We start from the raw sequence: 12191 nt of genomic DNA on the forward strand, positions 1-12191 counted from the left end.
GTGGATGAATGATGTTTATCCTGGAAAAAGGGAAAAATCAGTGAAAAGTCAGGGCTTTGTTTTTTTTTCATAATTGTATGGACCACGAATATTTTTGCATGATTTGCAGATGACACAGACACTTGGTAACCTTGTCACACCACAGGGATGCAAGGAACCATGGATGGAACCTGTTGTTCCTTTCATGCAAAGCAAGATGTCTGCCATACGTAACTTCCTTGAGGAACTGGTTACTATTAATGTGGAGGATGGTAAGTATTAAGACTGATAAGAAGCTTAACCCATTTCTTCACAAGGAGAAACAAAACAAGGAGATGACACAGTCAAGAATTAATGCATGGGAGACAGTATTTCAACTATAAAGCATCATTCTTGTTATGACCACTGTATTATGTGTATGTCCCCATAGTTGTAGAGCATTAGAGAACTTGCAGACTGATGAGCAGTCTAGGGTAAAGGTGATGATATTACAGGTGACACATGCATATGATGATTGATACAATACCTGCTTGCTGGTCGACACAGAGTTCATGGGTGACACAAGCAAGATAGATACTTATGAAACATGATGCTTATGAAACATAAGTTATAAGTCCACCCCAAATTGTTTCAGTGTCTCCAAAATCACTCGTACGTCAACAAAGCAATGATACAGTTCTTCAACAAGGCTATCTGTACCTATGCCACTACCACTGCCATCGCCTCTTCCGACCTATTGTTCTGAGGAAATGCTATTTTTGTCTAACCCGTGCCATGCTGAGCTATAGCAAGACACCTGATGAGTCTAGTGTGAGTACTAATTTTCATTTATTCATTCCCATGGCTGCACAATTATGTCAACCTACTCTGTGCCTTTTCTGTACTAAGTCAGTTGTCTGTAGCATTCTTTCTAAAGTATGAATCTGTCTGGTTTAATTTGTATTTTTAATTTAATTTGTATTAATGAGTACATAAAAGATTGCTTACTGAACTTCAGAACCTGATATTGATTCATTTCTGCTGTGGACAGATTTTCTTTGCCAAGTGTGATAGCCGTCATTTTAGTTAATATTTCTTATGTTATGCTGTTCCCATTAGCCAGCATGAAGCCATAAAAATAAAAATTAGATAAGTCTGGTATCAGAATCATTGTTTCTTGGGCACATCATCTTGTGTTTTGATCAAAGGGTCATGCGAGGGATTTGCTGTCACATTACGTGTTTTCCATCCACACATCACAAGCGTGCAAGGTCACCTATTCTTTTTCGTGTTGCTTTGTTATACAAACCCTGTTCTATGGAAGGTCCAATGGTGCAACAGTTAACCCTTGTCACCAATACAGTGAAGGTTGGCTGTCCTGGGTTCATTTCTCGTCTCAGGGATGTGGCATCAATTTACAGGGCTAGCCGCCTTGCCGTGATAAAGCCTTAGTTGCTAGCTCAGCTTAAAACACCAATTTCTCCTTCCGCAATCCCTTTCCATCGAACCTCTAATAAAATCCTCAAACCATAAAATATATTAAATATATATGTAGAGGATGTGAAAACATTATCAGAGTAGGCTTTTGTTTTCACGTTCTTATATAGTTGTTAGGTGACAGCACATCAATGAAAGACAACTGCAGTCTGAATGTGCAAAGTTTTTCCAGAAGTGACATTTTCCATAATTCACAGAATTTGTTTGTCTGGTTCCTAGGAGCAAACAATGGTGATGGTAGAAAACATCTGTGCTGTTGAGATGTTAGATTACGGTGCGCTGGGCAAGTCAAACATGGGCCAGATCATCCATAAAACTCCAGACAATGGAACTGGCATCATATACTTTCAGGCAAAGGTGAAAATATGCTTAAGTTAATCTATAAACTAATGTGGCCATGTTGTATCCCTCAGTATTGTACTGTATCAAAATAACAAGATTATAAATGGAAGTTACGACTGTCACACTGTTTGTATTGTTGCTCATCCTGCACTTTTCAATTCAGATTGCTTACTTTCAAATAGATTTGCTACTTAAAAATCAGTTAATCTCTTTTTGTGCTCTTGGCATATTTTATATTTAAAGAAGTACTCTTTCTAGTGTGATGAAAATTATGTTTATCTCACTAGTATAGCTATTTCAACTTAAGACCTTCAAAACCGCCATACAACTGTGCTAAAGACATAAGATGCATCTGGTTTTGTTGGACACTGTGAATAAATAGTCAACAATGAGATACAGAAGTTACAATATCAGAAATGAAGGATGAGAAACATTCAGGTTTCAAAACTCAAAGAAATATGAGAAAATCAGCAACAGCAGCACCAACAGACATCACACCAGCACAACAAGATGACCTCCACCACTATCATCAACATCACTACTACTTCAAAGAAAATCTAAAGTCCTTAAACTATACGGTCCAAATACTTGAACACAGTTCCCTCTCCAGTTAAAATTCCAGGTTTTGTTCACTTCTGACGATGCAGTCCTCCACGAACCTTCAACTCCTAAATAATACTCAATAGTCTCCACTTCTGCCGTTGCCCTTCCCAAAGCTTGGTACGACCCAACCACTGACAGCTTGCAACAAAAGCAGATAGCCAGAAGAAGAAATAACAAAATAAACCTGGACAGAAAATTTACCAGTCTTTAAAAATTGAGATATCACTTACTAAAGCATTCCCCCAAACCAATAACCTACTTTCAGCTATTTACCTCATACAGAAAAACTATAAATCACCCTCTCAAAACAAGCCACCAATAATTTACAAACATCCAAAAGACACCAACCGCCATTTTTAAACAAAATCTGACACAGACTCACCCAACAGGTTTGATTTTGAAAATTTCTCTCTTAAGTGTGGTCAGGACATTTATACAAGGTGTGGTCAGGACTTGACTTTTTACTCACCAAGGAGACTTTAATGTTTTCGACTGGTCAAAGGAGAGACTACCACAAGATTAAAATAAAGCACAACAAAACACTCTTTTCCATTCTTCCCTTTTTTGACATTTTGACCTTTCAACAACCCTTAATTAAAAACTTGGCTGTCTCATGACTCAGCACCCAGACATGCCAATTCCTCACTTCTGCACCTTCCCCCTTCCTTCTCCATTTTCTATCCCTTTCCCACCTAAAAATAAAACAGCAGCTTTGTGGCAAACATCATTGTAGTTCTCATTATCATTATTGTCATTACCATCGTCCTCCATCATGACAATGGCTACTGTTGAAAATGGCCTTTGTACAGACTCTGTGATCACAGGGATGCAGACAAGGCCTTGAAAGAGTGGATTATACCATGCATTTAAAGTTTCTTTGATGTGGATGTGTGTGAGCAGCCACTATGCCACCTTTGTAGCTGCTCTGCATGATTGTATTGAATGTGTTGTGACACTTTAATACTTCAAAATATTGTTTACAACATGTAGATTGTCAAGATGTGCTGGATTTGATGACAGGGATGGTTATAGTATTGGTCGCTTATAAGTAATGGTAAGTAATAAGTACTGGTCACTTGTAAGTAGTGTTGCATAATAAGGAGAGAAAGCAGGCCGACAAGAGTGAGGGAGAGTGAAAGTAAAATGGAAACAATTGCATCTTGGCTTTCCATCAAACAGGATGTGAATGAACTGACAGGATGGATTTCTGCTATTCGTAAAACCTGCAAGTACAACAGCTGCCGAATAGACACCTTTCACCCAGGTGTCTTTAAGGGAGACAAGTGGAACTGTTGCCATCGAGAGCAGGATGTGGGTGAGTGCCTTATCCTAGGTTTTAAAGAAGATTCTTCGGAAGCTGTTTTGCTGAGAGGAATACTAAAAAATAAGTAGTTTTATGCCTGTGGTGTTGTTTATTCAGCTAACTACACTGTGTGTAGTGCTTAGAAAAAGTCACATTTTGCTGGTCTTGGTTCTTGAAAAGTAAAGCCAAAAGCACTACAGTTTATTCTTAAAATCAGTTTGCTTCTTTTTCCCCCAGCTTGAAAATATTTCTGTCATATGTTAGTCATTCTCAGTTAAGCCAGGGACTTGTTTGTCTTCCCAGAATGAGTGTCTGATTTATCATGAAAGGTTTAAGACAGAAGGGTAAATGGTTTAGCTATCTCTGACATCCTGTACTCGAGTCATAGTGAACCACATTGTTAAAAGGTAAAGTTCTCGTGATGGCAAAGGGACTTACTGCTCCCTAACAAGCTATGGAATCACCACAATAGTTATGATAGTTGTAGCTCACTGCATCTGTTCACACTAGTCCATGGAGCTTTTATTTCTCTGTGCTCGGTTATACATTTGTCCTATTTTAGCACCTGGGTGCAGCCAGACATACAATGGTGTAGTGCTGGGAGACTGGCAAGATCCCCTTGACGTGACATTGGATGCACAGATTATCTACTCACAACTTTTGCATGGCCGAGACTTACTCAGGTGAGATTATATCCATTAAATATTTGTGAATCTATCACTCACCATTTCAGTTACAGAATCATTGTATTTTTTTTTTTATTATTTCTTTTCTTTATTACCTGCGTCTTGCTGCTGTATGATTTACATTGTGTTGCATACTTCTGCAGCAGATAGAAGCATATGGCTATATCAAACAGCATGCATGTCAATTACTGAATGGATTGAAGTTGACTCAAATGAAGTAATAGATTGAAAGTTGATTATAAAATCACAGATAAAAGAGTTTTGAGAAGTAGCAATCTCTGCTGACATGTTTTAATACATGCTGTACTAAAGACCTTGTGTGTGGTCTGCAATTCAACTTTTCACAGGAAACAGCAACAAGACCTGAGGCTGCAACTAACACGGGAAAGCAGTCATGCTGCAGAGGAAGGTGATGAAAAAAGCAAAAATCTGCTGACTCGGCTGAAGTTGTTGTCTCGCATTTTAGATGTAATCGAACAAATGTCCATGCAGCATGAAGCCTTCAAAGATGGTTGATCTCCTAACTCCAGCCATCAAATTTTGTGGGGATGACCATTCCTTGAACAAGTCGCTACCATTGCCCTCCTTACTGTACACATGTTTTCTGGTGTCCTGAGAAGGTAACTTACCTGTGTTATCTTGAGTTTTTGGCTGTTTGCTGCATAAATTTATTCTCATGACTATATTTACAGTATGTTCTCTCATTTGACCTCTACTTTTTCCACCAGAACATTCCAGTTGCAACATAACCAACACATACAATCAGTGGTGTCACAGACCATGGATGACAAAGAGATTTGTCATAACAAAGCAAATCTCACTGTAGTAGCTTAATTCTATTCCTATGTATGGATTATATGTGTTAACCCAGTATCCATTTAAACAAAATAAATCAGAACAAAAATGTGTTAAAACATATGCATACCATCCTTCTTAGCATTTGCTTTATATTTTATTTCAACCTTGCAGGTTTGTACACGTAATAATTTTTTTTTTATTTCCTTTTTTTTTTTGGACAAATTGAGTGTTTTCAAGGAAAACAAGGATATAGATTTACGTTTGTCTACAAACTGAGTCTTCCCTTGATTTTAGTGAAGTTTTCACTTTTCTTTTATGCACAAAATTGTAAAAAGTTATTGATGAAATGTTGTACAAAACTTACAAGAGTGTTGTGTGTACTGTAAAGTATTTTTGTTTTGTCTTAGGTATCACAAAATCTAAATGAAGCCCAGAACTTTAACAATCAAATAATCTGTTACATTCCAAGGTCTTTCTAAGTGACTTAACCAAGTCTGACTTATTGCTTTTATTTTGTGTTTCTTGACCTTTTATAATAATTTTTTTTTTAAAGAAAGAGGATCATACAGATACCAGCTAAAAGTCATTGTACATAATACATGAATTGCAGCCTTTGTAGTATTAACATTTCTTTCAAACAGGTTTTGTTTCCTGTTAATTTTGGAAATATAAGTTGGTGTACAACTGACAGTGGGGATCAGTATGTATAGACAAACGTAGTTTGAAATTGTATTGAGGAGACCAGAAAATAAGAGCTTTGTCAAGACTTTAAGTTATAACCAAGGACAAGGATGGCACTACTTTGTAATAAGCAGTAACAAAGTAACTTAGTGAAGCCTGGGATATGTTTTCTTTATCTTTATTCTTTACAGTTTAATGGGAAAAGTAACTTAATGTGGATTTTGCGAAGACATGCTGTGTATTCACCAACAGCTTCTGTTTACTTTTTTTTTTTTTAACCTTGTAAGAGCAAATTGTTTTGTTGTTAGCTGATTATCAATTCACATATGAAACATTTTGTTGCACTTTTATAGACATATTCTTCTGTCTCTGTAAGTCATTGTTGCCATGACCACAATGACTGCACTACTTTATCAACCCACTTTACACCAAAGTTACACACTTCCAGATGCACAAAAGAGTCATCATGAGACTAAATTCTTTTCAGGAGAGAGATTTGTTGATATATATATATTATGTCACCAGATTCCTTTTAAGATCATGTTCATTTAACTGATGTGTCCATCCAGTAGTGATAAAGTCCTCCTCTAGTGAACATTCTCTGTGATCCTCATTTATGAATTGTGTCACTATTTGTTTATTTTAGTACATTCCTGTCGCATGACTGTATTGGCTGTTAAAACCTGTTAGCCTCTGTCTGTGTTCATGTTAGCTACATGAAAAATTTGCTCAAATTTCCTAATATGTCACATATTTTTCTAAAGAATTTTATCTACTGTTGACTGGAGTATGCCATGGGCATGAGAGTTTTGTGTCTTGGCATAAAAGCTTAATGTTGTCATCATGAATGAAACTTTTGTCTTTTCTTGGCTTGTCAGCTTTTGTTTTCCAGACATTGAGGGATGGGTGATCTGACAATAGCAAATATCACAGGTTTTGTGGGCATTTTTTAAAAATTTATTTTCTCATGTGCATTTTGAAGAGTTCCTTAATAGTAGTCATTGATGACATTGGCACTCCAGGGCAAGGCCAGTGACTGAAAAATCTCCTCTCTACGCAGCAACAAATGGCAGCCTGATTCATAAGGAAAGTAGGAAGGCAGCGAAAGGAGAAGGCTGGTCTCCCATTCACATGCCATGTCCAAGCAGGGTTCCCAGGTCCTTGCAAGGTCCTTTTAAGTCCTTTTATATTGAATTTTCGCCAAAAGGCCTTTTAAGTCCTTTTATTTGCCATGCGGTCCTTTCAAATTCTCACACAGGTCCTTACATTTTCTCTGTGACCCTTTTAAGTCCTTTTATCGATAAAATATTACAACAAATTTATTTCCGGAGTAGACTTTGGCGCAAAATACCGACGATTTTTCGCTGCATTGCTATTTTAATCACATGACTACCCAGTCTCGCTCGCGGCGGGAACGTCCGTTTCGGCCTTTCGCGAGTTCACTCTCGTCGTGTCGACCACATTTCTTTGTCTGCTTAACAATTTGAAAGATGCCGGGGAAGTGCTCTTTTCAGGAGAAGTGGCTAAAGGAAGACAAGTATAAAGATTGGTTAATAAAAGACTCGAGCAATAAACATTTGGCACGATGTGCTGCCTGCAAAATATCTCTGAATCTTTCATCAATGGGCGAAAGTGTTCTGAAACAGCACATGGTTACCGAAAGACACCAAAGGCAAATAAAAGTATTTCTGAAAGATGCGCGCTTTTGTGTAACTGATTACTTTCGTCATCGAGAACATCCACAGCCCGCTCAAAATCAGACGGCACCGACCAGCTCTGCAAGTGTGTCCAGTAAGTTGACAATTATTTATCTTTAGCGATTCATTTAGTTAACGATGTGGGTACTTAGAAAAACACATTAAATTAAAGCGTGCATAACATTTTGCGGTTTTTTTCCACTCTTTATTAAGCCTGTCGTCTAATTTACGGTGAAGCCAATAGCTTAAAGATCAGTAAATAGCAAAGAATTATTTAAATTAAAAAGTTGAGATTTTCATTTTCTCATGATTCGAACTACAAATAGAGTTTTATACAATCACGAATCTTACTACAGCTTTGCTGCAGAAAATTGATCTGAATTTTTGGCATCTGATCAGGAAAGATTAAAAAGAAAGTATAATTAATAATGTATGCTTATTATCCTATTTTACCAGCAAATACATTATTTTTTGGATTTTTAAAATCAAACAATTTAACATTAAAGCTAAATCAGTTAGCTGAAAATAACTTTCATTTTCAACTATGCTGCCATCTTTATACTTTAACTTAGTTTAGTATTATTTATATTATCATGTCATTAATTATTGCTTTTTTGAAACCTGTCTTTTATTCAGACAGAACATAATGTTTACAGACATAATGGTAACTTAAATGTTTTCTTTGAATAGGTTTCGTGATGAGCAATGAACGATTGAAGGCAGAGATCCTGTGGACTCTCAAGATTGTGGAATCACACTACAGTTTCAGATCTGCTGAAAAGTCTGCTGAACTGTTTCGACTTATGTTCCCAGACAGCCAAGTAGCTGCAGAATTTAAGTGCGGTCAAACAAAAGCCAGTTATCTAACTTCATTTGGGCTTGCTCCTCACTTTTCGAAATTGCTTCTGGACTGTGTAAATTCGTCGCCTGAGTATGTTCTTTTGTTTGATGAATCTTCTAACCATAAGACTCAAACTAAACAGCTGGATTTCCATGTTCGTTACTGGAGTGACAATGCTGTAAGGACTCATTACCTGACCTCGGAATTTTTGGGTCATTCCGCGGCCATAGACCTTCAACAAAAGTTCAGTAAGGTAATTAGCGAATCAAACTTCAAGCAAGCTAATTTACTTCAAATTTCTATGGATGGACCTTCTGTAAACCTAAACCTTCTTGAGAAAATTAATAACGACATGATTACCAATCACAATGTTGGTTTGTTAAATGTGGGCAGCTGTGGACTCCATGTTATGCACAATGCATTTAGGCATGGGTGCGAGGCTTCTCAATGGGAGCTTGAGTCATTTCTTACATCTGCTTATATCTTGTTCAGAGACAGCCCAGCCAGAAGAGAAGATTATATAAAAGTAACTGGTTCCACATCTTTTCCAGCCAAGTTCTGTGCTCACCGATGGCTTGAAAACAATTCTGTTGCTGAAAAAGCAATTGTTATGCTTCCATACTTGGAAAAATTTGTCAAAGCTGCAATGGAGAAAAAAATAACATTGCCAAAGAACAAATCTTTTGATATTGTAAAAGCTGGAGTCTTATCTACCCTTTGCTTTCATGTCGTCTGGCTTTCTTTAGTTTAATTGCCAGTATACTTGAACCTTTTTTGAGAAAATACCAAGCTGATCAGCCTCTTCTTCCTTTCCTTTGTTTAGACTTACATGACATTATGAAAAATCTGATGCACAAATTTATCAAGTCAAATGTACTTAATAAATGTGAAACTGCCCTCCAACTTGTGCAGGTTGATATATGCAACAGTTCTAACCATGTCAATCTGAGCATGATCGAACTTGGCTTCAGGGTTGATAGACTACTGGCTGTAGCTAAGAAACAGTCATCAGTAAACGATGGAACTCTCATGGCCTTCAGAGCTGAATGCAGAGATTTTTTGAAAGCAGTTGTTCTAAAATTGCAGGATAAATCTCCACTGAAGTACACCCTAGTGAGAAACATAACTTTCTTAAACCCAAAGACCATGGGGGAAAAAGACAAATCAATACAAAAAATGAAAAAGGTTTTGTTGTATTGCCAAGGTGTGAAAAGGTTTGATGATGTGACTTGTGACAAGGTATTGTCAGAGTTCCGTAATTTTCTTGACAGTTCTGCAGGTGAGTGTGGTAGTAAGGCTTTTGACCCTATGACACAAAGACTGGATAGTTGGTTTTATGATGCCCTTGCTGGAAAAGCAGAGTTTCAGGTGTTGTGGTCTGTTGTCAGACAGTTACTCCTACTCTCTCATGGTCAAGCTACAGTGGAAAGAGGATTTTCATTCAACAAAGAAACAGTAGCTGACAATCTTAGTCAGACTGCACTAAAAGCACGCAGAGTAATTCTTGATCATATTCACAGTGTGGGAGGGTGGAAAATGTTGAGATCTCCAAACCACTGATGATATCCGCTTCTAGTGCCTATGGCAGGTATGAACGTTACCTCTCTGAGCAGAAGCAGCAGAAGGAAACAGAAGAAAAGCAGGTCCACAGAAAGAGATTAGGAGATGAGCTGGTAATACTCACAAAAAGGCTAAAGACCACCAGTGCCGAAGAACGACACCTGCTGGAACTGGCTGACAGACATAGTTTCCAGGCTGAAGAGCAAAAAAGTTTTTTCACTTATTGAAAGATCTAACAACATGCGTTTGTTAGCCAAAGACAAGAAGAAGGAGATAACAAAGATTCAGTCAGACATTGATAGATTACAGGAAGAAATTAAAAGGTGTTGAATTGTGACATTCAGAATTAATGTTTATTTCAGTTTAAATAAGCCTGCACAATTCTGTACATGTATGCTATGGAACATGTTAAAAAACCAGAACTATTTAGAGGAAATTAGGTTGTGTAAAGAAATTGTATTGTTTAGTATTGGTAAAGCTGTAGGGGTGACAAAGAATTGAATTTCATCAATGAAACTTTTGCTTATAGTAGATGGATTGCTTTGTCATTTTGTAATCTTAATCTTATGTGTATTAGTATATCATGCTGTTTATGTATATGTTTGCATGTGTTACATGTATGTGTAATAAGAATGCTTAAATAATATCTCAAGGTTAAAAATAAATGGGCTGTAATGCTTGACAGTTTCGACTCATTCCATCTTTGGTTTAGCATTAGGATCACACTCTTTTCATTCCTCATCTGATCCTCCAATCCTTGGCATTCCTTGTAGTCACAAGAAAATGTTTGGTCTACACATCTGTACAACACTAGTTGCCCTTCCGTATTCGCAAAAAACGCTCTTTTTTTCAAAAGTTCTTTAGAAACTTACTCTTTCTTGAACTTTGATCTTCTAGTACTACTGTGCATAGCTCTATTTCTATCTCTCTCTCTTCCATTAGAGTGTGTGTGTGCGAGAGAGAGACACGTGAACTGACTTTTGTATTACACCAAAGAATGGCTTTCAGGTTTTGCAATTATTATTACTTAGATTTCTAGAAAACTTGGAACATTAACGGTGTATGTTATCAGCGCGCTAAGGACACTTTTTAAGTTATCTAATCTAAATATGGCAGACAGGCATCAAAATTAACTCTTTGATTATTTATTACTAGAAATACATGTATTTGAGAACATAGAGAAGACCACAGATTCATAAATAATACATCTTTCCGACCACACAAGAGAAAAACTTAAGCATTGATGACTGTCACTTAGGTCCTTTCGAATGCATGAAAGGTCCTTTTAAGGTCCTTTTAAGGTCCTTTTTTGGCACCATCCCTGATCCCTGGGAACCCTGTCCAAGACATCACTGTATATAAAGCTACCCCAGCCAAACAAACCACCTTTACCTGGACATACAGCTCTCCAGTACCACTGATATCAATCACACAAGATATGCACACACATAAATTCTGCTCTCCACACATCCATGCCAATGCTTTAAGTTATAGCTGGTTACCAAATTCCTTGACAGGTTGTTTGATTTCTGCTTGTGTTTTATGGGACTTATTTAGATCTTTTATCTCCATTACTCTTACATTCTTATCTCAGTACATTTGTGACTGTGCATACATGCACAGATGCATACATGCATGTGTACATTCTCTTCTATTTACTTTGTGTGGGTTTTGAGGGCTGCAGACATAAGATTGTAGTACAACATCTGCAGGTAGGATAATGTAGTCAATAGTTATTACTTTAAAACCTCTTTCAAAGGCCATTGATCTGAACAAAGAATATTATAATTTCCTGTCTTTTAATGTTGTATTTTCAGCGGTGCCAGTAGAAATAGCTAAATTATTTCAGTGGATAAATGATGGGAGTGTTACGTAGTTAAGTGTTAAGTTAACAGTAGCTGATTGTTTAGCTTATAAATGCACTTGTATTTGAATTTTTTTTAATTTATTGATTGTTTATTGTTGTTGGTTCTCCTTGAAATTACTTGTTCTGTTTATTTTCTTGTATTGTGCATGTGGTATCCACACATAAATGACTTAAATAAATCACCATTTAAATTGAGATGTAATCTCTAAATAAGTTCATTTGTTTTCTTCCTTCTGACATTTCTTTAGTTTTACAAATTCTATTTTTGATACCATCTCAGGGCTATTTTTACATTGCAGTGTGAAGTTTTCCTTATTAATTTTTACCAGTTAATTATTATTATTAGCAGTTCAGTTAT

The 12191-nt window shown here is 36.8% G+C and overlaps 1 protein-coding gene across 2 annotated transcripts in view; it reads left to right on the top strand.

The window, feature by feature from the left end:
* The window catches only part of LOC112562082 (rasGAP-activating-like protein 1), a 30476-nt gene that overhangs the window by 12181 nt on the left and 6104 nt on the right, over positions 1 to 12191 (top strand). The window contains exons 15-20 of one of the 2 annotated variants that reach the window (XR_003098782.1): positions 110 to 251; positions 614 to 789; positions 1675 to 1812; positions 3580 to 3715; positions 4266 to 4386; positions 4737 to 5009. Coding sequence is in view for 1 of the 2 variants with exons in the window: in XM_025235082.1 (XP_025090867.1) it covers positions 110 to 251; positions 614 to 789; positions 1675 to 1812; positions 3580 to 3715; positions 4266 to 4386; positions 4737 to 4905 (882 nt within the window). In the remaining variant the exon portion in view is untranslated. Of the gene's footprint in view, positions 1 to 109; positions 252 to 613; positions 790 to 1674; positions 1813 to 3579; positions 3716 to 4265; positions 4387 to 4736; positions 7013 to 12191 lie in introns of those variants that run through there. The other variant, XM_025235082.1, reaches the window with a different exon arrangement.

Source organism: Pomacea canaliculata, linkage group LG4 (genome assembly GCF_003073045.1).
Source record: "Pomacea canaliculata isolate SZHN2017 linkage group LG4, ASM307304v1, whole genome shotgun sequence".
In the NCBI taxonomy this organism is placed as follows: domain Eukaryota; kingdom Metazoa; phylum Mollusca; class Gastropoda; order Architaenioglossa; family Ampullariidae; genus Pomacea; species Pomacea canaliculata.